Source organism: Protomyctophum parallelum (assembly GCF_964188405.1).
Source record: "Protomyctophum parallelum genome assembly, chromosome: 10".
In the NCBI taxonomy this organism is placed as follows: Eukaryota; Metazoa; Chordata; class Actinopteri; order Myctophiformes; family Myctophidae; genus Protomyctophum; species Protomyctophum parallelum.
In genome coordinates, this window is record NC_139704.1 from 47,895,132 (window position 1) to 47,920,136 (window position 25,005).

Genomic DNA, 25,005 nt, shown 5'->3' on the forward strand with positions numbered 1-25,005 from the left:
CAGCTGATTCAAATCACCATGTAATCCCAGTGCAGAGATTCAGGCGTCACAGCCAGTGTTGCCATGTCAGTTTATTACAAGTAACTTTTGGCTTTTTTTTTTCAAAGTCATTTGTAAACATAGTTGCTGGTTGCATTTTTTTGGGGTCAGAAAAATACATAAACATTATTGTTATGGTCACATAAAACCCCTATAATGTTTTGCTCAATGCAGCCGGTCAGCAAGTGGATTCATGTATGTACAGTATGTAATATAGACAATATTTTAGGCCACTGGTTCCCAAACTTTTTTATGTCAAGGACGCCCAAATTGACACTAATTAGCCCGTGGACCCCCGTTTGAAAATATATGCCAGGGACCCCCATAAGAGAGGATTTTTTACAGCTCTAGCAAAGATTCTCAACCCGTTTAATTTCAAGGACCCCCAGTTTGACCTGAATTAGGCTACGGACCCCCATTTAATTCTATCTCTGGGACCCCCATGCAGTTTATGTTGTAAAATCAAAGTTAATTTAACTCTGAGAACGGGTCCATTTGTACACTCTCAGAGTCACAGACCCAAACAGTAAGTGTCCATTTGGTTCCAAACTATCATTTAGCTGGGAGTTCCAGGGGGGTCTGTGGACCCCTGGGGGTCCACAGACCCCCTGGAACTCCCTCAAGGACCCCTGGGGGTCCCCGGACCCCCTGGAACTCCCTCAAGGACCCCTGGGGGTCCACAGACCCCCCTGGAACTCCCTCAAGGACCCCTGGGGTTCCACAGACCCCCTGGAACTCCCTCAAGGACCCCCTGGAACTCCCTCAAGGACCCCTGGGGGTCCACAGACCCCCCTGGAACTCTCTCAAGGACCCCTGGGGGTCCACAGACCCCCTGGAACTCCCTCAAGGACCCCTGGGGGTCCACAGACCCCCCTGGAACTCCCTCAAGGACCCCTGGGGGTCCCCGGACCCCCTGGAACTCCCTCAAGGACCCCTGGGGGTCCCCGGACCCCCTGGAACTCCCTCAAGGACCCCTGGGGGTCCACAGACGCAACTCTGGGAACCTCTGTTTTAGGCCAATAAGAAAGACTATCTGTGGGTCGGCTTCCACAGTGTCAGATTGATTGATTGATTGAATAGTTTATTGAACATTAATGTATAAACAAAAGCAACAGAGTACAGTCAAACACTCAAAAGGGATAGCACCAAAAAAGAAAAAGTGTATAATATACACACACAGGAAATGTACTGGAACCTTATGAACCGCATGTTCATTCACATGTACAGTATGCACCTGTACTGTATATATACTGTATATATACACAGACATTTCATGGACAATATATATTTCATATATATAATATATAGGTTTCTTGAGGTATGTGCGATTGTATTGAAGGGTAATTTAGTTTCTGCCTCTTGGCCACTTCACACTTATAAAAGAGACTCCGTCTCAATCAATGTGTTTTTTACTGGTGAAATAAAAAATAAAAATAAAAAAATGATCAGAAACAGAACATCGTCAGTGAGAAAGGGGGGGCATTTTGCCAAGTTGTTATTATATGTACATTTTATTCAGATTCCCTGAATAGATATTGTTCCTCTGTTGGACACTTCTGCTCAGCAGCAAAGCAGTAGAATTAACACCAGGCTGATCGGTCAGTAAAATCTGCAGGGAAAACATGTATTTTCAGAAAACCGATCAGGGAAGCATGGAGAGTTCTGCACTTATATTCAGCCCCTCCAGGGAACCAACCGGGTTCTGGTACCCAGAACCAACCAGGTTCTGGTACCCAGAACCAGCCAGGTTCTGGTACCCAGAACCAGCCAGGTTCTGGTACCCAGGCCCTAAAGCCCAAAACCAACCAGGTTCTGGTACCCAGGCCCTAAAGCCCAGAACCAACCAGGTTCTGGTACCCAGCCCCCAAAGCCCAGAACCAACCAGGTTCTGGTACCCAGGCCCTAAAGCCCAAAACCAACCAGGTTCTGGTACCCAGGCCCTAAAGCCCAGAACCAACCAGGTTCTGGTACCCAGGCCCTAAAGCCCAGAACCAACCAGGTTCTGGTACCCAGGCCCTAAAGCCCAGAACCAACCAGGTTCTGGTACCCAGGCCCTAAAGCCCAAAACACACCCAAGGGTCACCATGCAACTCCTTGCACGATGATTTGGTGTGGTCTGGGCTCTATGGTGCCTTAACCCGCTGAATCTCTTTGGTGTGGTCTGGGCTTTACGATGCCTTAACGCGCTGAATCTAACATCAAACAATCCTCTCAACATCAATCTCCATCTCCTTCGCCACCTTGGCGCTCCCGTCCTGATCCTCGTCCGCTTTGGCGCTGGCGTCGTCGGGCGTGTCCGCCGCCGCGGGCGCCGCCGCCTTCTTCACTCCGCAGACGTCCCAGGCCGCGGGGAGCAGCCCCCGGTGGAACAGCAGCGCCGCCAGGTGGGAGAACAGCAGGATGGCGAGCAGAGAGCCCAGCATGCACACGGTCCGGATGGGCCCGCGCTGGACGTACGCGCCGTCCGGCCCCGCGGCCACGCAGCCGGGGGGGAAGCAGACGGTGGGCGGCAGGCCCACGGACGGCTCCCCGAACAGCAGCCGGAGTGCCAGGCCCGCCACGCAGCCCAGCACGGCGCCGTAGCCGTTGGACACGTCGAAGAACAGCACGCAGACCAGCTGCGGCAGCATGAGCGTGTAGGTGAGGTCGGCGCGCAGCATCCACAGCAGGAGGGCGCTGTTGTTGCGGAACGTCAGCAGCGTGCCGGCCAGGCCGAACGCCACCACGGAGGCGCCGATGACCCGCTGGACCTCCCGGGGCGAGGCGTGGGGCCGCAGCACGCTGCGGTACACGTTGTTGGTGAAGACGGAGGCGGCCGACAGCAGAGAGGAGTCCGTGGAGGACATGACGGCGGCCGCCACGGCGCCGATGCCCACCACGGAGACGGCGGGCGGCGTGAGGTGCTGCAGGGCCAGCGGCAGCGCCAGGCCCGTCTCGCCGCGCTCCGCGGGCCCCGGGGCGCCGTACGCCGTGCGGCCCCAGTCGGCCGAGGCGGCGGCCGCGCCCAGCAGCACGGGGGGCACGCCGAAGGTGGGCACGATGAGGGCGGCGGCGAAGCACGTGATCTTGGCGGTGCGCGACGACGCCGCCGACAGCGTGCGCTGGTGGAAGTTCTGCAGGCCCAGGTTGCCCAGGCTCAGCAGCAGGAACTCGTCGATCCACTTCCACGCCTTGTCGGCGGGCACGGCGCCCACCCAGGCGGGGAGGAGGGGCCGATGGGAGGAGGAGGAGGTGGCGTTGACGGACGCGGCGGTGATGTCGCCCGTGGCGGGGTGGGTGAGGGCGAACGGCACGCACAGCCACAGCGCCAGGAAGATGAGCACCAGCTGCACCACGTCGGTGTAGGCCACGGAGTACAGCCCGCCCAGCAGGGTGTAGGCCACGGCCACGCCCGCCGACACCCAGATGGAGGCGGCGTACGGCAGGTCCAGGATCACGCTCATGGTGACGCCCAGGCCGATCAGCGTGCCCGCCACCCACAGGACCTCCGAGGCCAGCGCGGCCAGCGACAGCACGGCCGTGGGCAGGCGGCCGTACTTGGCCTGGAACGGGTCCATCATGGTCACGTACTGGCGGTCCCGCATGGGCCCGGCGAAGAACAGCGCGGCCACCACGAAGCACACGGCGGCGCTCAGCGGCATGGTGGCCCACGCCAGCCCCAGGTGGGGGCTGTACACGGCCTCCGTGATGCCCACGATGAAGCCGCCGCCCACCCAGGTGGCCGTCATGGTGAACACGCCCACCAGGAGGCTGATGCCGCGGTTGCCCAGCAGGGCCATGTCCGTGCGGTCGGCCTGCGTCTCGCGGGCCTCCCGCTTGGACTTGAAGGAGGCCCAGACGCCCGTGCCCAGAACCAGCAGGTAGAACAGCACCATCACCACCACGCCCGGCACGTTGAGAGCCATGGTGTCCAAACGACGGACCGACGAGGCCTTTTTTTCTACAACCGTCTGTTACTTACAGTCTGTCTGAACGGGACCGTCTGTTACTTACAGTCTGTCTGAACGGGACACGCTTCTCGGCTCCACCGCGTCGCGTGGTCTCTTAACCAGTCCGTCTCCTGCTGGTCTGGTCTGGTCTGGTCTTCGCGGGGAACCAGGGCACACTGCGGTCCTCAACCAGAACCAGGGCACACTGCGGTCCTCAGCCAGAACCAGGGCACACTGCGGTCCTCAACCAGAACCAGGGCACACTGCGGTCCTCAGCCAGAACCAGGGCACACTGCGGTCCTCAACCAGAACCAGGGCACACTGCGGTCCTCAGCCAGAACCAGGGCACACTGCGGTCCTCAGCCAGAACCAGGGCACACTGCGGTCCTCAACCAGAACCAGGGCACACTGCGGTCCTCAGCCAAATGAACGCACAACTGTTCCAACGTGCGCCCACGTATTATTATTAATATTATCTATGATAATGCAACTAGTATTCATGGGTAACTTGTACATAAAGTATAGCACTTCATTAAATCTTCTACATCAGTTGCATAAACCGCCCCTGCTTGTATTATGCAATTAGACGGATGTGCGCGTGCAATCACGTTTTATACACACATGAGCGTGGTCATAGTAATGACGTCACAGATGGCCCTCCGAGGACGTTTTCACTGCTTCTCGACATCGTTCTGAGCGGCGCTATATCCTCTCCGACGTCTGGCTTTGGCTCTATGACGTCATGCGGCAGCCAAGTCTATGGACTTTCTAATGTTTGTTTAGGAGTACGATGTTTGTTTAAAGAGGTGAATTAAGCGCCCCTCACTTCACACAAGTGTGATTTCTTTGTATACTACTATATATAAAAACCTGGGCAGGCAACCCGGCCTGACGGAGACCTGTGCATCTTTCTAGTTTATCTGGGCCCGATTCACTAAACTGTTTACACATAGTTTATCTGGGCCCGATTCACTAAACTGTTTACACATAGTTTATCTGGGCCCGATTCACTAAACTGTTTACACATAGTTTATCTGGGCCCGATTCACTAAACTGTTTACACATAGTTTATCTGGGCCCGATTCACTAAACTGTTTACACATAGTTTATCTGGGCCCGATTCACTAAACTGTTTACACATAGTTTATCTGGGCCCGATTCACTAAACTGTTTACACATATAGTTTTGGGCGTAAAGGCATTTTACAACCTTCCCCACGTTAGTAGTCTGATTCAGTAGTCTTTGTTTTTTGTCTGTGAATTTTGCAGAGGGCCGCTTGCTGTATGTCATTAGAATGCCTTATTCTAAAGTTTAGAACCTAGACTGCATGGGAAGTATATATACACACACACACACACACACACACAGTTTATTTTCACAAATATACCTAAAAGAAATGTACGTATGAAGCACTTTCAACCTGGTGTGGTTATTTTGGGTTAGGGACATTATACTGTAGGTCAGGGGTGGGCAACTTTGACGATGGAGAGGGCCACTATATTTCCACACTCACTCCAGAGGGGGCCACAGTGCATAATTACTGTCGTAGCAAAAATAGCTGATCTAATAGCTGATCTAAAACGCGTCGCGCTGCGACACGTTTTGAGCTTGTAGATCGGCTATTTTTGCTGTATTTGAATTTAAATACTGAATTATCGTTTGCTTTTTTTAATTAGAGTGCTGAAAAGTAACCTTTTTTATTGATTTTAAAATGCATTTAGTTTTAGTTATGATAACTTTACAAACTTTCAAATATATTGGACACATAAAGACAATAACATTCATGTTGTCATTAGGTATACTAGTCATAATACTAGTCATTAAGTATAATTAAAGCGGGTCATGTTTGCATGTTTGGAATTGTAACAGCTGAAATCAATAATATATCAGTATTCTGACCGCATTAAGTGAAGGTGGGGGCCGCATGTGGCCCCCGGGCCGCCAGTTGGCCACCCCTGCTGTAGGTGATATTCTTTTATAGCAGGGGTAGGCAACCTTAGGAACAGCTGCCATCACTGGCACGCTGGTGTTGAGAGAGAAGACTATTTAGAATACAATATCTTTAACAAATGTAGTAAATGAAGTGCCCTCATGTACAAATTATATCCTGCACATAATTTTACATGAATCCAAACTGGCCTCTGACTGTCTGAGGTCTGAGGAGGGAGATATATAGCAGTTATTGTCTAAAGATCATTGTACTGAGGTGAAAGAAAATATTTCCAAATATATTTTTCGAAATCTGTTGGAAATCTTGATATTGCACACACTTTAAAAAAGAAATAAAAACATGGCATGGTCAAAAAGGTTGCTCGACCCCCGCCCCTTGTAGCCAGTTGTTCCCAAAGTTTTCAGGTCGACACAATGTACATGTGGAAATATTTTCACTAATTCTTAATGATTTATTTATATAATTTCTTATAATTGTGTGCGTTTCAAAATGTATACAATTATTTACATTTTTCTTTTGACCCAAACATGAGTCCAACCAACCACCCTATTATAAATATGAAGACAAACACAGATACTGCACAACCGTTTGATAATGAAGTCACAGTGTGGACTCTCTTCTCTGAAGTCTTTTCATAGACACACAGATCACAGCCTGAAGTCAAAGTCGTACGATATGTTGTCACACACGTCACCGCAGTGAAATCTGTTCTCTGCATTTGACCCATCTATTGAAGAGGTGACCCGCAGCCAAGGAGCGCTCCGGAGTCATTTGACTAGTTGGTTTGACCGCCCGATCCAACCCATTGACGCTGAGTGCCAAGCAGGGAGGCGTTGGGTCCCGTCTTTGGTATGACCCGGCCGGGGATCGAACCCCCCCGACCTCCCAGTTTCAGGGCGGACAACTCTAACCACAAGGCCACTGTCTGGTGACATGAAGTCTCCATGTCTGGGACACAGTTCAGTCTGCAGGCCATGTTCACACTGGCAGATCAAGTCAGATTGGAATCGGATTGATTTGATCGGTTGATTGGTCTGATGAACAGCAACCAAACGCATGAAAACAAGATTACCCTGAATCAGATTTGAACCACGTGGTTTGAAAATGTGATTCGAACCTGATTTCCAAAGATGTCTCAGACAGTCTGGAGGCAGAAACCTCGCACTGTATCTCCATATCACATCATTTATTTGTCATAAATAAATTTCGCATTTTATATCCCAGTCATAGTGAAAATAGCAGACGTACAGTACAAGCTCGCATCACAAGGCTTTGTGATCTAGAATCTAGATTCTAGATACCAAAAATATGGACACCAGGTTGAAGGAGGTCGAGTCTGTAGGTTTTTATAAATATTGAACGAATGAAAAACGCCTGAGTGGAATACAGAACATTAAGTCTTCACAGATGCAAACCCTGACCTGATCCAACAGTTACACAACGCTCTACCAAGATGCTGAGATACGTCAGACCAGGGCTGGGCAACTTTGACGATGGCGAGGGCCGATATATTTCCACACTCACTCCAGAGGGGCCACAGTGCATATTACTGTCGTAGCAAAAATAGCCGATCTACAAGCTCAAAACGCGTCGGAATGAGACGCGTTTTGAGCTTGTAGATCGGCTATTTTTTGCTATATTTGAATTGAAAATCTGAGATTTTTTTTATTGGAAATAAATCCTGAAAAGTAACCTTTTTATTGAATTACAAATGTATTTAGTTATAGTTATGTTAACTGTTAACATAACTACATTGGACACGAAAAGGCAATACAATTTTAATACTAGTCATGAAGTAATTAAAGCGGGTTTGGAATTGTAACAGCTGAAATCAATACCAGTTGCCCACCCCTGCTTTAGACATAAAACTCTGAATACCAGTTTGGAGAATTTGTGATTAAAGCTCGAGTTCTCAATTAACACCGATACAGATGACATGACCCCCGCTGTGACCCAGTCCGCTGCGGTCCGGGGACCCCCAGGGGTCCTTGACTAGTAGTTTAAGGCAGTGGTTCCCAACCAGTGGTCCTTGAGGAGGTTCCAGGTGGTCCCGAGCTAAATGGAGAGTTTATAACCAAATGGAGCCCATTACCTCAAACGGACAACTCTGCAGAGCTGGATCTACTACTGCGGAACAGTCTGAGTGAGAGAGATGTCCTGGTCAGTGGTGATGGATCTACTGCAGAACAGTCTGAGTGAGAGAGATGTCCTGGTCAGTGGTGATGGATCTACTGCAGAACAGTCTGAGTGAGAGAGATGTCCTGGTCAGTGGTGATGGATCTACTGCAGAACAGTCTGAGTGAGAGAGATGTCCTGGTCAGTGGTGATGGATCTACTGCAGAACAGTCTGAGTGAGAGAGATGTCCTGGTCAGTGGTGATGGATCTACTACAGAACAGTCTGAGTGAGAGAGATGTCCTGGTCAGTGGTGATGGATCTACTGGAGAACAGTCTGAGTGAGAGAGATGTCCTGGTCAGTGGTGATGGATCTACTGCAGAACAGTCTGAGTGAGAGAGATGTCCTGGTCAGTGGTGATGGATCTACTGCAGAACAGTCTGAGTGAGAGAGATGTCCTGGTCAGTGGTGATGGATCTACTGGAGAACAGTCTGAGTGAGAGAGATGTCCTGGTCAGTGGTGATGGATCTACTGCAGAACAGTCTGAGTGAGAGAGATGTCCTGGTCAGTGGTGACATCACTAGAAGTGTTCAACCTCAAATTTGACGTCCGTCCACCTCCACGAACGTGCTGCAGTTTTACTTTAGTATGGTAGTGGCAGCTTCGCCGTTGGCCAGCCCTTCTGAAGGCTTGCCCTGGACAGCCCCACAACATTTCAAACTTGAAAGCAAAGACACTCTTTGCACAGACTCTGTGCAGGTCTTTGCACAGGAAGTTACAGCTGTAGGGTTTCTCCCCTGTGAGGGTTTTCATGTGTCTGTTGAGGTACCCGTTCAGAAGATCCTTACACAATGAATTGAGTGTTTCATTTTAGTCGTTAATATTCATTTAGAAATTAGAATGAAACTGCTGATGCCTGAAAATGTTCTGAATTGGGACCGCCTGGGCTGGAGGCCCTCAAGGACCACCTGAGAGCCACTGATGTAGAAAAAAACACCATTAAACTAAACATTGAAAAACACGCAATTTAAACTTAAAAACAAGGCAGCCAGAATCCGGGTTAGGGAATGGGATCGGGAGCCAACGCTGAGGAACCAGAATGTGTTCCGTCTCACGTTTTCCTGTCCGTCCATTTGGAAGGAAGGAAATCAGATAACGGCGAGTGGAATGGTTAACGTTTGCATACAGAGAATAGTGTTGGTTGGCGTTATGGACATCAAATATCATCATATTTATGACCAAATACTTTAATGTATAGCGTGAGAAGCAGCTCACAAAGCTCACAATCTGCTTATGCCATTTAAAAAAGAAAATCTTTGACAATGTTTTGAGAGTATAAGGATAAGGCCTGAGTGATTCACATCAGGGGAAAAAAATAACAAATTTGTGCCATAGGCCATCACAATACGATGCTCAAAATCACAGCAGATATAAGTCTCATATCATGATATGGATCTATATGGATATGCTGCAGAGCCCTCGGTGGTACATTTCATTTCAACAACATCCCTGTTCCTAGTCTCGCGTCGCCAGACAACCATTCCACAACCTCCCAAAGCTATAGAGTCTGGAACTACACCTCCCAATGCTATAGAGTCTGGAACTACACCTCCCAAAGCTATAGAGTCTGGAACTACACCTCCCAATGCTATAGAGTCTGGAACTACAGCTCCCAATGCTATAGAGTCTGGAACTACACCTCCCAAAGCTAGAGTCTGGAACTACAGCTCCCCACTTCAGAGTAAGGAAGCTGCCATTTCCCTTCACGGAAATGTATTTAAAAATATCTTTAGAGCTTTTTTTAAATATTTTCATTTCTGCGAAGCATCGAACTATTATGCTTAGATGATTTATATTTATATTAGGATACATTTGTGCGTCTGTAAAGACGAAACGGAAGTGGGGAGGAGGCTTCACTTTCGGTTTATATTTGAGCTTCCGTTCTCCAGACTGGATGACGGAAGCATTTGGAAATGGTGAGAGGCAACAGGTCTGGCCACGCGAGACTACCCTGTTCCCAATGTTTATATATACGTATAGGCTACTGTATATCAATTATATTATGTTAAAAAAACAAAACCAACAAGAAGGAAACAAAAACAATAATCATCCATAGAAAATCCTTCCAGAGCAGAAGTCATGGTCCAACAACTTTCTAATAATAAATACCACAATGAATACAGTCAGGAAGATGCTACAGTTGAACAACAGAGTGGACAGACGGTCTGTGGTCATTCCAACATGACATAACAGAGTGGACAGACGGTCTGTGGTCATTCCAACATGTCATAACAGAGTGGACAGACGGTCTGTGGTCATTCCAACATGACATAACAGAGTGGACAGACGGTCTGTGGTCATTCTAACATGTCATAACAGAGTGGACAGACGGTCTGTGGTCATTCCAACATGTCATAACAGAGTGGACAGACAGGTCTGTGGTCATTCTAACATGACATAACAGAGTGGACAGACGGTCTGTGGTCATTCCAACATGTCATAACAGAGTGGACAGACGGTCTGTGGTCATTCCAACATGTCATAACAGAGTGGACAGACGGTCTGTGGTCATTCTAACATGTCATAACAGAGTGGACAGACAGGTCTGTGGTCATTCTAACATGACATAACAGAGTGGACAGACAGGTCTGTGGTCATTCTAACATGACATAACAGAGTGGACAGACGGTCTGTGGTCATTCTAACATGTCATAACAGAGTGGACAGACAGGTCTGTGGTCATTCCAACATGTCATAACAGAGTGGACAGACGGTCTGTGGTCATTCTAACATGACATAACAGAGTGGACAGACGGTCTGTGGTCATTCTAACATGACATAACAGAGTGGACAGACGGTCTGTGGTCATTCTAACATGTCATAACAGAGTGGACAGACGGTCTGTGGTCATTCTAACATGACATAACAGAGTGGACAGACGGTCTGTGGTCATTTCTAGGGATGGAGCCCGTTAATTTTAATTGATCGGCAATTATCTTGATTGTTTCAACATGACATCATAGGCCGCTATGCTCGATAACAGTCTTGATAAGCTTATTGATAACGGGTACTCAATAAGCCCAAAGCTTATTGATAACGGGTACTCGATAAGCCCAAAGCTTATTGATAACGGGTACTCAATAAGCCCAAAGCTTATTGATAACGGGTACTCAATAAGCCCAAAGCTTATTGATAACGGGTACTCAATTAGCCCAAAGCTTATTGATAACGGGTACTCGATAAGCCCAAAGCTTATTGATAACGGGTACTCAATAAGCCCAAAGCTTATTGATAATGGGTACTCGATAAGCCCCAAAGCTTATTGATAACGGGTACTCAATTAGCCCAAAGCTTATTGATAATGGGTACTCGATAAGCCCCAAAGCTTATTGATAACGGGTACTCGATAAGCCCAAAGCTTATTGATAACGGGTACTCAATAAGCCCAAAGCTTATTGATAACGGGTACTCGATAAGCCCAAAGCTTATTGATAACGGGTACTCGATAAGCCCAAAGCTTATTGATAATGGGTACTCAAAAGGCCTGTTATCAGGTTTTCCCGGGTATCGGTTATCGAGCTCCATCCCATGTCATTTCAACGTTTTGGGGACAGTCGAAGCAACGCTTTCAACGGCCTACATTTTGGAATATAAATATACTTTATGTAAAGTTTAGCGAAACGTTTACACAGTAATAATAATGAACCAGCGCGTCACACGGGGACGAGCCACGCATCTCATTATGACCTCACATGCCATCTTACGACATCACCACGTTGGTTGTGCGTTCAGTCTCTCTCTCTCTCTCTCAGGACCAGGGCGGTCCTCAGGGTTGGGGGGGTACCTTGTGGCGGGGGTTCCAAATGGACCCTCGCAGGTCTGTAACTCTTGAGGACGTACGAATGGAACCAAATGGTTACCCTTACGGGTAAGAGGGGTCCATTTGGTTCCATTCGTATACGCTCTCAAAGAGTTATGGCGGTCCTTAAAATATACAAACGTTTGCCAACCGGCGTTGGTTTGTTGGTACTGGAGGAGAGGGTCTCAGGGTTGGTACTGTCTGTACTGGGACGGTGGCGTCTGGGACCCCAGGAGGGTCCCGGAACCGGAGCCGGTGGTACCGAACCGGAGCGGGGCGGCGGGGGCAGTCCTGTAGCCCTGAGACGACGAAGGCATCATCATCATCGGCCTGGCGGCGCCCAGCGGCCCCCCCAGAGCCCCCACCCCCCCGTAGGGGAGGCCTCCGTAGGGCCTGTGGGGGTGGTGGGGGGCGGTGGAGAGCAGCACGGGCTGGGCGTTCCGTCCGGGCGAGTTGAAGGAGAACTCGGGCGGGGGGCTGCTCTGCTTGAAGGGGGTGGAGGTGAGGGGGTCCGGGGAGGGGACCGCAGGGTGGTGGTGGTGGTAGGCCTGTCACAAAGGTCACACAGAAGGTCAAGGTCGACCGTTAATTGTCGTCGCGCGAATAATTTGCGATTTAAACTGTGTTTTATTGTGTCTTCGGCGTTGAAATGGTTTAGTATAGAATAGTATATGAATCATAGACTGTAAAAAATATGGACAAAGCGTTCCCCGGGTCTAACATGGACATAAAATGAAGCCTGTTATTCCTGCACTGTAAGTCGCCATCTTTCTAGATCCGTTTGGGCCCAGCTGGCCATTGGCTGGCTCCGTTTGGGCCCAGCTGGCCATTGGCTGCCCAGACAACGAGGCGGGACTTCCCCCCTTCTTCTCCGTTGGTTTTTATTTTGACTCGAGTGGGTGGGGACTCCCGATCATAGACTAACGGTAGCCACGCCCCTCAGAACATACGCGACTTTATGGTAATTTATTTTATAAATGGGACCATAATTTTCCAAAAAGAATATTATGACATTAGAAATGAGACTTTAAACTAGTGACTGGAAGCAGAAAGTCTTCATGACCATGTTTATTAAGGTAATACAGTCTAGGTGAAGTTGGGCCAAAATACATGGGCCTCTATGGAGCTATGGGTTTCTTTGGGTCCAGTGACAGCGCCACAACAGGCCATTATATGAACTTTCAGGAGTTTCAGGCTTCACAAAATATCTGTCTGACTGCCCCTCTGATATGAATACATTTCTGTTTGACTGGTAATAACAAATAACGGAAATATCCAAAGAAATGACTGACAGGTTTAATGCCACTCCTGAAGAAGAGAGATATTGTCTGTTTTGTGATCTAGATGACATTGAAAACGAAGTTCACTTTTTTGTTTTACTGCTCTAAATACGATGACTTAAAGGAGAATTCCATACTAAAAGGCTTTCTTACCTTTCTTTGTAGTTGTTACGTCCCCACCAAAGAGGTCCAGGTGTTATTTTGTGCAAAAGCTCCTTATTGGCAATTTCCCCTACCATGAGCCCTACATGAATTGCATTGAATTTAATTGGGAATTGAATGGGGCTATGGGGTGTTGTGCTAATTCACTTATTTCCATCGCTCAAAATTATAATTTCTTTGTATATATCCTCTCTTCATAATGTAAATATTATCCCAAGCGGCACACTTTACTACTTCTTTCGATGGAAATAAGCGAATTAGCATAACACCCCATAGCCCCATTCAATTCCCATTCAATGCAATGCAATTCATTGAGGACTTATGGTAGGGGAAATAGCCAATAAGGAGTTTTTGCACAAAAAAACACCTGGACCTCTTTGGTGGGGACGTAACGACTACAAAGAAAGGTAAGAAAGATAAGAAAGCATTCTAGCATGGAATTCTCCTTTAAGGGATATTTTGGTTAATAAGATGTCTTCTATATGTGGGGATTTCCTAGATTTAAATGACTATGTAAAAATGGAGATATGTTTTGCCAAAGGGACTTTCATTGTAGCAGATTTTATTTGTCAAGCTTGGGAAAGAAGACAGAGTACTCTGTATACATCTGAGGTGTAATATAATGAACTATGTAATGTAAACATGCTGTAAAATGCATAAATTATGTAATGTAAAACATGCTGTAATGTGAAATGGTGTCTTATAAACCCATGAGGGTTGGGCACAAGGTGTGCATGACACGAAAATAAATAATCAATCAATCAATCAATCACATACCATAATTACTGGTTCCAATTTAATGTTGTAAAATCCATGATATTTACATTGGAATGAATGAGCATGCATGGCTGGAAAGTGTCTAAGTGGAGTGTCTAAGTGTGAGAGGCAGTGGCGTGCACAGATAGACACTAGGGGGTGCTAAAGCACCCCTTTTGGTGTTAGCATTATGTTATGCTTTAGCTATTGAAAAATAGCAGACCTACAAGCTCATAGAGCTTGTAGGTCTGCTATTTTTGAAAAATCAAAGAACGACTGACATAGAAACATAGCTTTTCCAAAAAGCTGTCGGGATGTAGAAGAACATTTTTAGAATCTGATCTCAGGTCAGAATGGGTTAAAGGTGAACGTGTGAGGGGCGTACCGGCGGCCCCTCCGTGGTGGAGGAGACGGAGGGCGGGGGGCCGGTGGCGAGGGACGGAGGGGCGTTGGCGTGCAGGTGGAGGTGGGAGGAGGAGGACGAGGAGGACACGGAGGAGGACGCGGCGTCCTTGAAGACGTGCACGGTCAGCGTGGACACCAGGGACAGCAGGCGGGTGGACACGTGGGCCAGAACCATCTGGTCGTTGGCGTCGCGACGCACGCGAACGTGGACCGAGCCGCACTGAGGGAGAGGGACAGACAGAGAGACATGGGGAGAGAGAGACATAAGGACAGACAGAGAGACACGGGGAGAGAGAGACATAGGGAGAGAGAGAGAGAGAGACACAGGGAGAGAGAGAGAGACACAGAGAGACAGACAGAGACACGGAGAGAGAGCGAGACAGAGACATAGGGAGAGAGACCGAGAGCGACACAGAGACATAGGGAGACAGAGAGACACAGGGAGACAGAGAGAGACACAGAGACATAGGGAGACACAGAGACATAGGGACACACAGAGACACACAGGGAGACACAGAGACATTGGGACAGAGAGAGAGACATAGGGAGAGGGAGGAAGAGAGAGAGAGAGACACAGAAAGACATATTAAAGTGAATTAAGCAATATTACACAAGAGGCTGTGCGTTACTGTGATTAATGGCACGCCTGCGTTGCTGCAAGAACGAGCCGAAGGAGAGTTCTGTGAGCAGAGCAGACGTTTCTCTGCACGCAGTGACAACGTGAAGGTGTTTCTGTGTGTGTTAGCAGAGCTGTGGTGTTCATTCTTACCAGAGAACACAGGGTAACAATATGAAGGTGTTTCTGTGTGTGTTAGCAGAGCTGTGGTGTTCGTTCTTACCAGAGAACACAGGGTAACAATATGAAGGTGTTTCTGTGTGTTAGCAGAGCTGTGGTGTTCATTCTTACCAGAGAACACAGGGTAACAATATGAAGGTGTTTCTGTGTGTGTTAGCAGAGCTGTGGTGTTCATTCTTACCAGAGAACACAGGGTAACAATATGAAGGTGTTTCTGTGTGTTTAGCAGAGCTGTGGTGTTCATTCTTACCAGAGAACACAGTAACAATATGAAGGTGTTTCTGTGTGTGTTAGCAGAGCTGTGGTGTTCATTCTTACCAGAGAACACAGTAACAATATGAAGGTGTTTCTGTGTGTGTTAGCAGAGCTGTGGTGTTCGTTCTTACCAGAGAACACAGGGTAACAATATGAAGGTGTTTCTGTGTGTTAGCAGAGCTGTGGTGTTCGTTCTTACCAGAGAACACAGGGTAACAATATGAAGGTGTTTCTGTGTGTGTTTAGCAGAGCTGTGGTGTTCGTTCTTACCAGAGAACACAGTAACAATATGAAGGTGTTTCTGTGTGTGTTAGCAGAGCTGTGGTGTTCGTTCTTACCAGAGAACACAGTAACAATATGAAGGTGTTTCTGTGTGTTAGCAGAGCTGTGGTGTTCGTTCTTACCAGAGAACACAGGGTAACAATATGAAGGTGTTTCTGTGTGTTTAACAGAGCTGTGGTGTTCGTTCTTACCAGAGAACACAGGGTAACAATATGAAGGTGTTTCTGTGTGTGTTAGCAGAGCTGTGGTGTTCGTTCTTACCAGAGAACACAGGGTAACAATATGAAGGTGTTTCTGTGTGTTTAACAGAGCTGTGGTGTTCGTTCTTACCAGAGAACACAAGGTAACAATATGAAGGTGTTTCTGTGTGTTTAACAGAGCTGTGGTGTTCGTTCTTACCAGAGAACACAGGGTAACAATATGAAGGTGTTTCTGTGTGTTTAACAGAGCTGTGGTGTTCATTCTTACCAGAGAACACAGGGTAACAATATGAAGGTGTTTCTGTGTGTGTTAGCAGAGCTGTGGTGTTCGTTCTTACCAGAGAACACAGGGTAACAATATGAAGGTGTTTCTGTGTGTTAGCAGAGCTGTGGTGTTCGTTCTTACCAGAGAACACAGGGTAACAATATGAAGGTGTTTCTGTGTGTGTTTAGCAGAGCTGTGGTGTTCATTCTTACCAGAGAACACAGGGTAACAATATGAAGGTGTTTCTGTGTGTTTAGCAGAGCTGTGGTGTTCGTTCTTACCAGAGAACACAGGGTAACAATATGAAGGTGTTTCTGTGTGTTAGCAGAGCTGTGGTGTTCGTTCTTACCAGAGAACACAGGGTAACAATATGAAGGTGTTTCTGTGTGTGTTAGCAGAGCTGTGGTGTTCATTCTTACCAGAGAACACAGGGTAACAATATGAAGGTGTTTCTGTGTGTTTAGCAGAGCTGTGGTGTTCGTTCTTACCAGAGAACCGAAGCCCACGGTCCAGAAATGTTCGTTCCTGACCTCCAGAACGCCGTCTAGAGTGGACACCTGGTTGGATGGACAGACAGACACAGATATTCACCAAACCTCCTTTATTCTGTGCGCTCCTCCACTAAATTAACGACCTAAGCAGTTTTCAACCTTTTTCATATATCAAGTAGTGATGGGAGATAAATCTGCAAACACATCGGTATCGTCCGGTTTGAGTCGTTTTTAGATTAATCGGCATCGGTTCGATTAATCAAAATTAATGGGTCCGATTAATGGGTCTATCTTTACAGATAAACAAGCCCAAAGTAAGTAACGGCAATATAAAGGTATTTAAGTCAAATCTGACTTGCCTAAGCCTGCAGTGCAGATACCCTGTTACATGTATTTTTCAGAATGGACACAATTATTATAATATTTCAATACATGATATCGGTTATCGGCCATAACGGCAATTAATTATATCGGATATCGGCCAAAATGTTTCATCAGCACATCCCTAATATCAAGGCGCATTATTCATTTGAGCCACGGAACCAACATTTGATGACATTTAGCCTCTCAGACCCACAACCAAAGAATATTTTGTTATCGTTGGGTGAAGTTTTTCCACAATTCCATGCTGTATTGAAGCTGGTACCATAGGAGAGACGACAGGTAAATGTTGCTCAAAATGTGTAGACTTCTTGAAAATTAAGTAATGCATTGCAGATGTTCAACAATAAGGCCCTTTCCCAATTACCTTCTTCTCCATGGCCCTTAGCCCTTCCCCATGGCCCTTAGCCCTTCTCCATGGCCCTTAGCCCTTCCCCATGGCCCTTAGCCCTTCTCCATGGCCCTTAGCCCTTCTCCATGGCCCTTAGCCCTTCCCCATGGCCCTTAGCCCTTCTCCATGGCCCTTAGCCCTTCTCCATGGCCCTTAGCCCTTCTCCATGGCCCTTAGCCCTTCCCCATGGCCCTTAGCCCTTCCCCATGGCCCTTAGCCCTTCCCCATGGCCCTTAGCCCTTCTCCATGGCCCTTAGCCCTTCTCCATGGCCCTTAGACCTTGCGTTCACGTGAGGAGAAAGGCGGACGAGGTAAGAAGACTTTTTTGTCTTTTATTATGGATAAATATGATAACCAATATTATTTTAATGTATTAACAATCTGCATCGCCAAAAACATCGCAATCTCTAGCAAAAGTTAACATTACCTCACGTGAACTAACGATATGCTACGGCGTTGCATTTATACAACGTTACCGATTCATCATTATTCATTTGACATATGAGCTTTATTCTTTTTTATTTACCGCCGGTGGAGCTCATAAAAGCCGTGAAATAGCCTACTGTAGGCCTACACTGTCGCTGCATAACGTTGGCTACTCGCTGCAGTGATAGCTGTTATGGTTTTATCATGACCAATGTTAAGCTAATCCCCACAAGTTGCAAAACTTACATAACTAATTAGCAATGGTGTTGTTTTTTTCCCCAGGCAAACAGACTGCAAGCTGCTGTACAGCCTGTACATTGGATGGAGATGAATCACTAAGGCATTTTCATTGTCCTAAATGTTGTTGAATTTGAAACATCATTCATATCATAATATTATGTAGCATACCACGACTTGTCATAGGACATGATAGAAAATGACTGTTCTTAATGATATTAAAACAATGAACACAGTGACCACAGCCCCTTCTTTCTATACTGTAAATTGTTTTTCCTTTTTCTAACCCTGAATATGATATACATATCTGTACTATACAAACTGTTAGTACAATAATCAATGAATCAGGTACAACTGTTGAGCAGGTGTCAGAATGAGCTATATCTAGCTGAATTACATTCTGGTGGGCTACCAAGATGAGACAAAATTACAATATATGTATTTCATCATAACCACAGCAATGTTATATTTGCGTTCCATCTCTTCTCCCAAAATAGCCGATGTACAGGTTTCCAAAGTGGGTTATGGGGACCCCCAGGGGTCCTTGAGAGTTCCAGGGGGTCCCCAACCAAATGGACCCATAAGGGTCCATTTCTACACTCTCAGAGTTAATTAACATTGATTTTACAATATAAATCGGGGGTCCCAGAGACAGAAATGCCATCAAATGGGGGTCCATGGACTAATGCATGTCACACTGGTGGTCCGTGACACTGCTAGATTCGTAAAAATCTATGGGGTCCCTGGCATATCTCTCATCTCTGCGGGCTAGTTAGTGTCAATGTGGGGGTCCTTGACATGAAAGGGTTTGGGGACCACTGGCCTGTAGTGAGCTTGTAGATCAGCTATTTTCTGAGAACAGGTTGTATATCAATATATTATATCACATATCAATATCTACAACGGATGTTCAATATTTAGGGACGTTCCAAATTCCTAGGGGGATGATTTATCCCCCTACCCCTTGACACTCATTATGGAGGGACAAGGGGAAGGGGCAAGGGCTGAGGGGTAGGGTTAAAAAAGGAATTGGGAAAGGGCCTAACTCTTAACTCTGTAAAACGAGTTACACGCCCAAGAGTTATTAAAGGATCTATAAGGGTCCATTTTGTCACCAACTCTCCATCACATACTGTAGCTGGGGACCACCTGGAACCCCCTCAAGGACCACTGTTTGAAAACCACTGTACTACAGCGTCACGCAAAAGCATCAAAAGTAGTAGATCTTGCGTTTTGAGCTTGCAGATCTGCTACTTTTTAATTTGAATCGTGGACCGTAACCGTTTTATTTGGACATATGGGGTTTCCACCCGACAGAGACGACATATAATGACAGGATGGACATATGGGGTTTCCACCCGACACAGACGACATATAATGACAGGATGTTTATAAAGTTGATCCACATGCCTGTCAAACAGACCCCATGTGACCCTTACCTCTCTGAGGAGCTTGTCCAATTGGCCGATGACATGAGAGGGATTGGTCTAAAAACACAAAGGACAACGTTTATAGTTTACACTTTGTTGCACGACGCTTATGAGACCGAGCAGGAGGGCGGTCACCCATTGGCCGATCAGCTGAAAACAGGCCGATGCCGATCACTCGGTATGTGTGTGTGTGTGTGTGTGTGTGTGGGTGTATGTGCGTAGGTGTGTGTGTCCATAAATCAGTCGGGCAGATTGCCCAAGCCGAGAGCTGATCAGGCATCGGCAAAATTCTGTTCAGTGTCTGCAATAATTGGCAATAATATAGTCGCCATATATGGAGAAGGCGATGCCTTCTGTACCCGTGATCTGTATCTGAAGCACTTGTTGTGAAGTTCTTTCAAGTTTGCGCATCCACTATTGTTTGTGTTCAAGAATTTCTTGTAAAATGTGAATGCAAATAAAGATGTTAAAGGTGTGAGTGCGTAGGTGTGTGTGTATGTCTGTGCGTATGTGTGTGTGTGTGTGCATGTGCGTAGGTGTGTGTGTTACCTTACCTGCAGTAGGACCTTTCCACTGTAGACACTCATAGGATACATGGTTCCGAAGATCATCAGAGCGATGGCGACCGCCGACGCCGTGTCTACCATGGTGTAGTTACTGGAACACACACACACACACACACACACACACGCACGCACACACGCACAGACACACACGCACACACATTAGAGCTGAGCTGACAACAATGTAGGACAAATCATGCAAGTTACACTATCTATCTGTATTTATACTGTGCAGTGATGTAGAGTCTGTGGGGGCCGGGGGGCCCCCATGAGGATTATGAAAACTATTCGTCCCTGGTACTGTGTGTGTGTATCCGTGTGTGTGCATCGTGTGTGTGTGCGTGCGTGCATCTTACTTGATCTCTATGAGTGTGTATGTGAAGCACAGCGACAGTGTGTGTGTGTGTGTGCGTGCATCTTACTTGATCTCTATGAGTGTGTATGTGAAGCACAGCGACAGTGTGTGTGTGTGTGTGTGTGCGTGCGTCTTACTTGATCTCTATGAGTGTGTATGTGAAGCACAGCGACAGTGTGTGTGTGTGTGTGTGTGTGCCCGCGTGCGTCTTACTTGATCTCTATGAGTGTGTATGTGAAGCACAGCGACAGCGCTCCGGCCAGGTTCACCAGGACAAACGGATTCATGCGAGGAAGCAACAAACTGCTGAGACCTGGAATTATACCACACACACTGTGCACGCACACACACACACACACACACACACACACACACACACACACACACACACACACACACACACACACACACACACACACACACACACACACACACACACACACACACACACACACACACACACACACACACACACACACACACACACACACACACACACACACGTGTCTCATGTTGATAAGAGTATTAAAAACTTGAAAAAGATCCATTTTAAGTTACATTAACAACAGATAAAAGAAATCAAACCCGTGTGAACTGAGTGGTGCACCACTCAAAAGAATATGCGATTAACTACGGGCATTCGTTTTAATCGATTGACAGCCCTAGTTTTATCTTACCTTATGTGCCAAATAATAAAGCTCAATTAATTCTAATTAAATGTAAATCAGGTCTTTTTGCCAGGTGCTTGAAAAGCGCCTGGACTACATTTACCACCGACCGTAGTGGAGACCTTTTCATGATTGGCTGCCTCTAAGCCAATGGGAGATTTGCCCATAAAACCCATAGTCTGAATGGCATGAAAACCCATACTCTGAGCGCCGCAACGTGAAGCCGTATTGGCCGGTGTGGTGTAAGGGGTTTGTGTGAGAACTGGAAAGGGAACGTGAGTGGCAACATAAGCTAATGTTATGAGCTAACTGAGAGCTCGCTGCACCTGGCAGTTATGACTATGAGTCATTCTTGTTTTCTCTCAAATGAGTGTGTTGGAAAGACTGTCTCTCCTCCACTGTCTCCCTCTCAGCTGTCCTACTGTCTGTCTCTCAGCTGTCCTACTGTCTGTCTCTCCTCCACTGTCTGTCTCTCAGCTGTCCTACTGTCTGTCTCTCCTACACTGTCTCCCTCTCAGCTGTCCTACTGTCTGTCTCTCAGCTGTCCTACTGTCTGTCTCTCCTACACTGTCTGTCTCTCAGCTGTCCTACTGTCTGTCTCTCCTACACTGTCTCCCTCTCAGCTGTCCTACTGTCTGTCTCTCCTCCACTGTCTCCCTCTCAGCTGTCCTACTGTCTGTCTCTCAGCTGTCCTACTGTCTGTCTCTCCTCCACTGTCTCACTCTCAGCTGTCCTACTGTCTCTCTCCCTCTCAGCTGTCCTACTGTCTGTCTCTCTCTCAGCTGTGCTACTGTCTGTCTACCTCTCAGCTGTCCTACTGTCTGTCTCTCTCTCAGCTGTCCTACTGTCTGTCTCTCTCTCAGCTGTGCTACTGTCTGTCTACCTCTCAGCTGTCCTACTGTCTGTCTCCCTCTCAGCTGTGCTACTGTCTGTCTCCCTCTCAGCTGTGCTACTGTCTGTCTACCTCTCAGCTGTCCTACTGTCTGTCTCTCTCTCAGCTGTCTTACTGTCTGTCTCTCCTACACTGTCCTACTGTCTGTCTCCCTCTCAGCTGTCCTACTGTCTGTCTCTCCTACACCGTATCTCTCCCTCTCAGCTGTCATACTGTCTGTCTCTCCTCCACTGTCTCCCTCTCAGCTGTCCTACTGTCTGTCTCCCTCTCAGCTGTCCTACTGTCTGTCTCCCTCTCAGCTGTGCTACTGTCTGTCTACCTCTCAGCTGTCTTACTGTCTGTCTCTCCTACACGGTCCTACTGTCTGTCTCCCTCTCAGCTGTCCTACTGTCTCTCTCTCAGCCTGTCCTCGTATCCAGTAAGTGGGACAGCCAATAGGAGCTCGTCCCTGTTGGGGATAAACAGAAGGATAAACCGTGGCCACAATAATAAACTATCAATATAATCCTTGAGTTCTTTTGGCGCCCATCTGTGAGACAGACAGACAGACAGACAGACATACAGACAGTCAGACAGACAGACAGACAGACAACATGGGAAGTGTCTGCCCCAGTTCAATCTGAGAGGACAGCTGTTGGGGGGGGGGGGGGGGGGGGCAGCTGGCCGGGAGCAAACACAGGCGACCCCACGTGAACTCCATCATGCTTACAACACATCTACGCTTTCTTTATCAGTCCAGCGATACGAACAGGTCCAATGAGCTGCTTTCTGCTCACAATGATACGAACAGGTCCAATATGAGCTGCTCTCTGCTCACTATGATACGAACAGGTCCAATATGAGCTGCTCTCTGCTCACTATGATACGAACAGGTCCTTAATGAGCTGCTCTCTGCTCACTATGATACGAACAGGTCCAATATGAGCTGCTCTCTGCTCACTATGATACGAACAGGTCCAATGAGCTGCTCTCTGCTCACAATGATACGAACAGGTCCAATGAGCTGCTTTCTGCTCACAGTGATACGAACAGGTCCAATGAGCTGCTCTCTGCTCACAGTGATACGAACAGGTCCAATGAGCTGCTCTCTGCTCACAGTGATACGAACAGGTCCAATGAGCTGCTTTCTGCTCACAATGATACGAACAGGTCCAATATGAGCTGCTCTCTGCTCACTATGATACGAACAGGTCCAATGAGCTGCTCTCTGCTCACTATGATACGAACAGGTCCAATGAGCTGCTCTCTGCTCACTATGATACGAACAGGTCCAATGAGCTGCTCTCTGCTCACTATGATACGAACAGGTCCTAACGTCTGTCTGTCTGAATGAATGTGTGTCTGTCTGTGTGTCACTGCCGTAGCTCCTCACTGCCTGCACCGATCGCTCCCACTTTTCACACAGGCATTGAGCATAATAATATGGAGGTCTTAACGAAGCCCTTTTTCCAATTTAACTAATTATAAATGAATTAGTGCAAGTATAAGGGCTTGTTTTATGACTACTAGCCCTTACAACGGGTAAGGGCTAGTAGTCATAAAACAAAACAAAGGAAAGGAAGAATAAATCCTTTGAATTTTCCTCCGGTGGTCCGCCTTTAGTTTGTTTTCATTCCTACTAACAACAAGCTCTATACGGTGTGGCAGGAGTAGTCGACAGTCAGGAGTAGTCGACAGTCAGGAGTAGTCGACAGTCAGGAGTAGTCGACAGTCAGGAGTAGTCGACAGTCAGGAGTAGTCGACAGTCAGGAGTAGTCGACAGTCAGCTGCGGATCTCTGAATCTGTCTGGAGAGATCACATCAAACATAACTTTTAATTTAAATCTCTCAGGAGAGCCTATAGTTATGTCAGAGATCGCATCAAACATAACTTTTAATTTAAATCTCTCAGGAGAGCCTATAGTTATGTCAGAGATCACATCAAACATAACTTTAATTTAAATCTCTCAGGAGAGCCTATAGTTATGTCAGAGATCGCATCAAACATAACTTTTAATTTAAATCTCTCAGGAGAGCCTATAGTTATGTCAGAGATCACATCAAACATAAACTTTAATTTAAATCTCTCAGGAGAGCCTATAGTTATGTCAGAGATCGCATCAAACATAACTATTAATTTAAATCTCTCAGGAGAGCCTATAGTTATGTCAGAGATCACATCAAACATAACTTTTAATTTAAATCTCTCAGGAGAGCCTATAGTTATGTCAGAGATCACATCAAACATAACTTTAATTTAAATCTCTCAGGAGAGCCTATAGTTATGTCAGAGATCACATCAAACATAACTTTAATTTAAATCTCTCAGGAGAGCCTATAGTTATGTCAGAGATCACATCAAACATAACTTTAATTTAAATCTCTCAGGAGAGCCTATAGTTATGTCAGAGATCGCATCAAACATAACCTTTAATTTAAATCTCTCAGGAGAGCCTATAGTTATGTCAGAGATCACATCAAACATAACTTTATTTAAATCTCTCAGGAGAGCCTATAGTTATGTCAGAGATCACATCAAACATAACTTTAATTTAAATCTCTCAGGAGAGCCTATAGTTATGTCAGAGATCGCATCAAACATAACCTTTAATTTAAATCTCTCAGGAGAGCCTATAGTTATGTCAGAGATCGCATCAAACATAACTTTTAATTTAAATCTCTCAGGAGAGCCTATAGTTATGTCAGAGATCACATCAAACATAACTTTATTTAAATCTCTCAGGAGAGCCTATAGTTATGTCAGAGATCACATCAAACATAACTTTAATTTAAATCTCTCAGGAGAGCCTATAGTTATGTCAGAGATCGCATCAAACATAACCTTTAATTTAAATCTCTCAGCAGAGCCTATAGTTATGTCAGAGATCGCATCAAAC

At 46.7% G+C, this 25,005-nt stretch overlaps 2 protein-coding genes across 4 annotated transcripts; both read right to left on the reverse strand.

Annotated features, from left to right (window-relative positions):
- Positions 1-2,237: 2,237 nt before the first annotated feature.
- On the reverse strand, positions 2,238-3,944 carry LOC310865872 (high-affinity choline transporter 1-like; the record flags this gene model as incomplete). The annotated part of the gene is made up of 1 exon (XM_083775080.1): positions 2,238-3,944. The coding sequence occupies one exon, from the start codon at positions 3,942-3,944 to the stop codon at positions 2,238-2,240; it is 1,707 nt and encodes a 568-aa protein (XP_083631206.1).
- A 7,663-nt stretch (positions 3,945-11,607) lies between these two features.
- LOC310866179 (zinc transporter 6-like) lies at positions 11,608-20,898 on the reverse strand. Of its 3 annotated transcripts, XR_014569894.1 has the most exons (7): positions 20,783-20,898; positions 20,206-20,308; positions 19,661-19,708; positions 16,784-16,852; positions 14,478-14,717; positions 11,880-12,442; positions 11,608-11,836 (listed from the first exon to the last, which is right to left on the reverse strand). XR_014569894.1 is itself a non-coding variant. In XM_083775625.1 (6 exons), exons 1-6 carry the CDS (start codon positions 20,854-20,856, stop codon positions 12,080-12,082), a joined length of 897 nt encoding a protein of 298 aa, XP_083631751.1. In that variant the 5' UTR covers positions 20,857-20,898; the 3' UTR covers positions 11,608-12,079. The 3 variants fall into 3 exon arrangements, 2 of the variants coding, with proteins under 2 accessions (XP_083631751.1, XP_083631752.1); XM_083775625.1 differs by having other exon boundaries at positions 11,608-12,442; XM_083775626.1 differs by lacking the exon at positions 20,783-20,898 and adding an exon at positions 20,571-20,601 and having other exon boundaries at positions 11,608-12,442.
- Between the last annotated feature and the right edge of the window lie 4,107 nt (positions 20,899-25,005).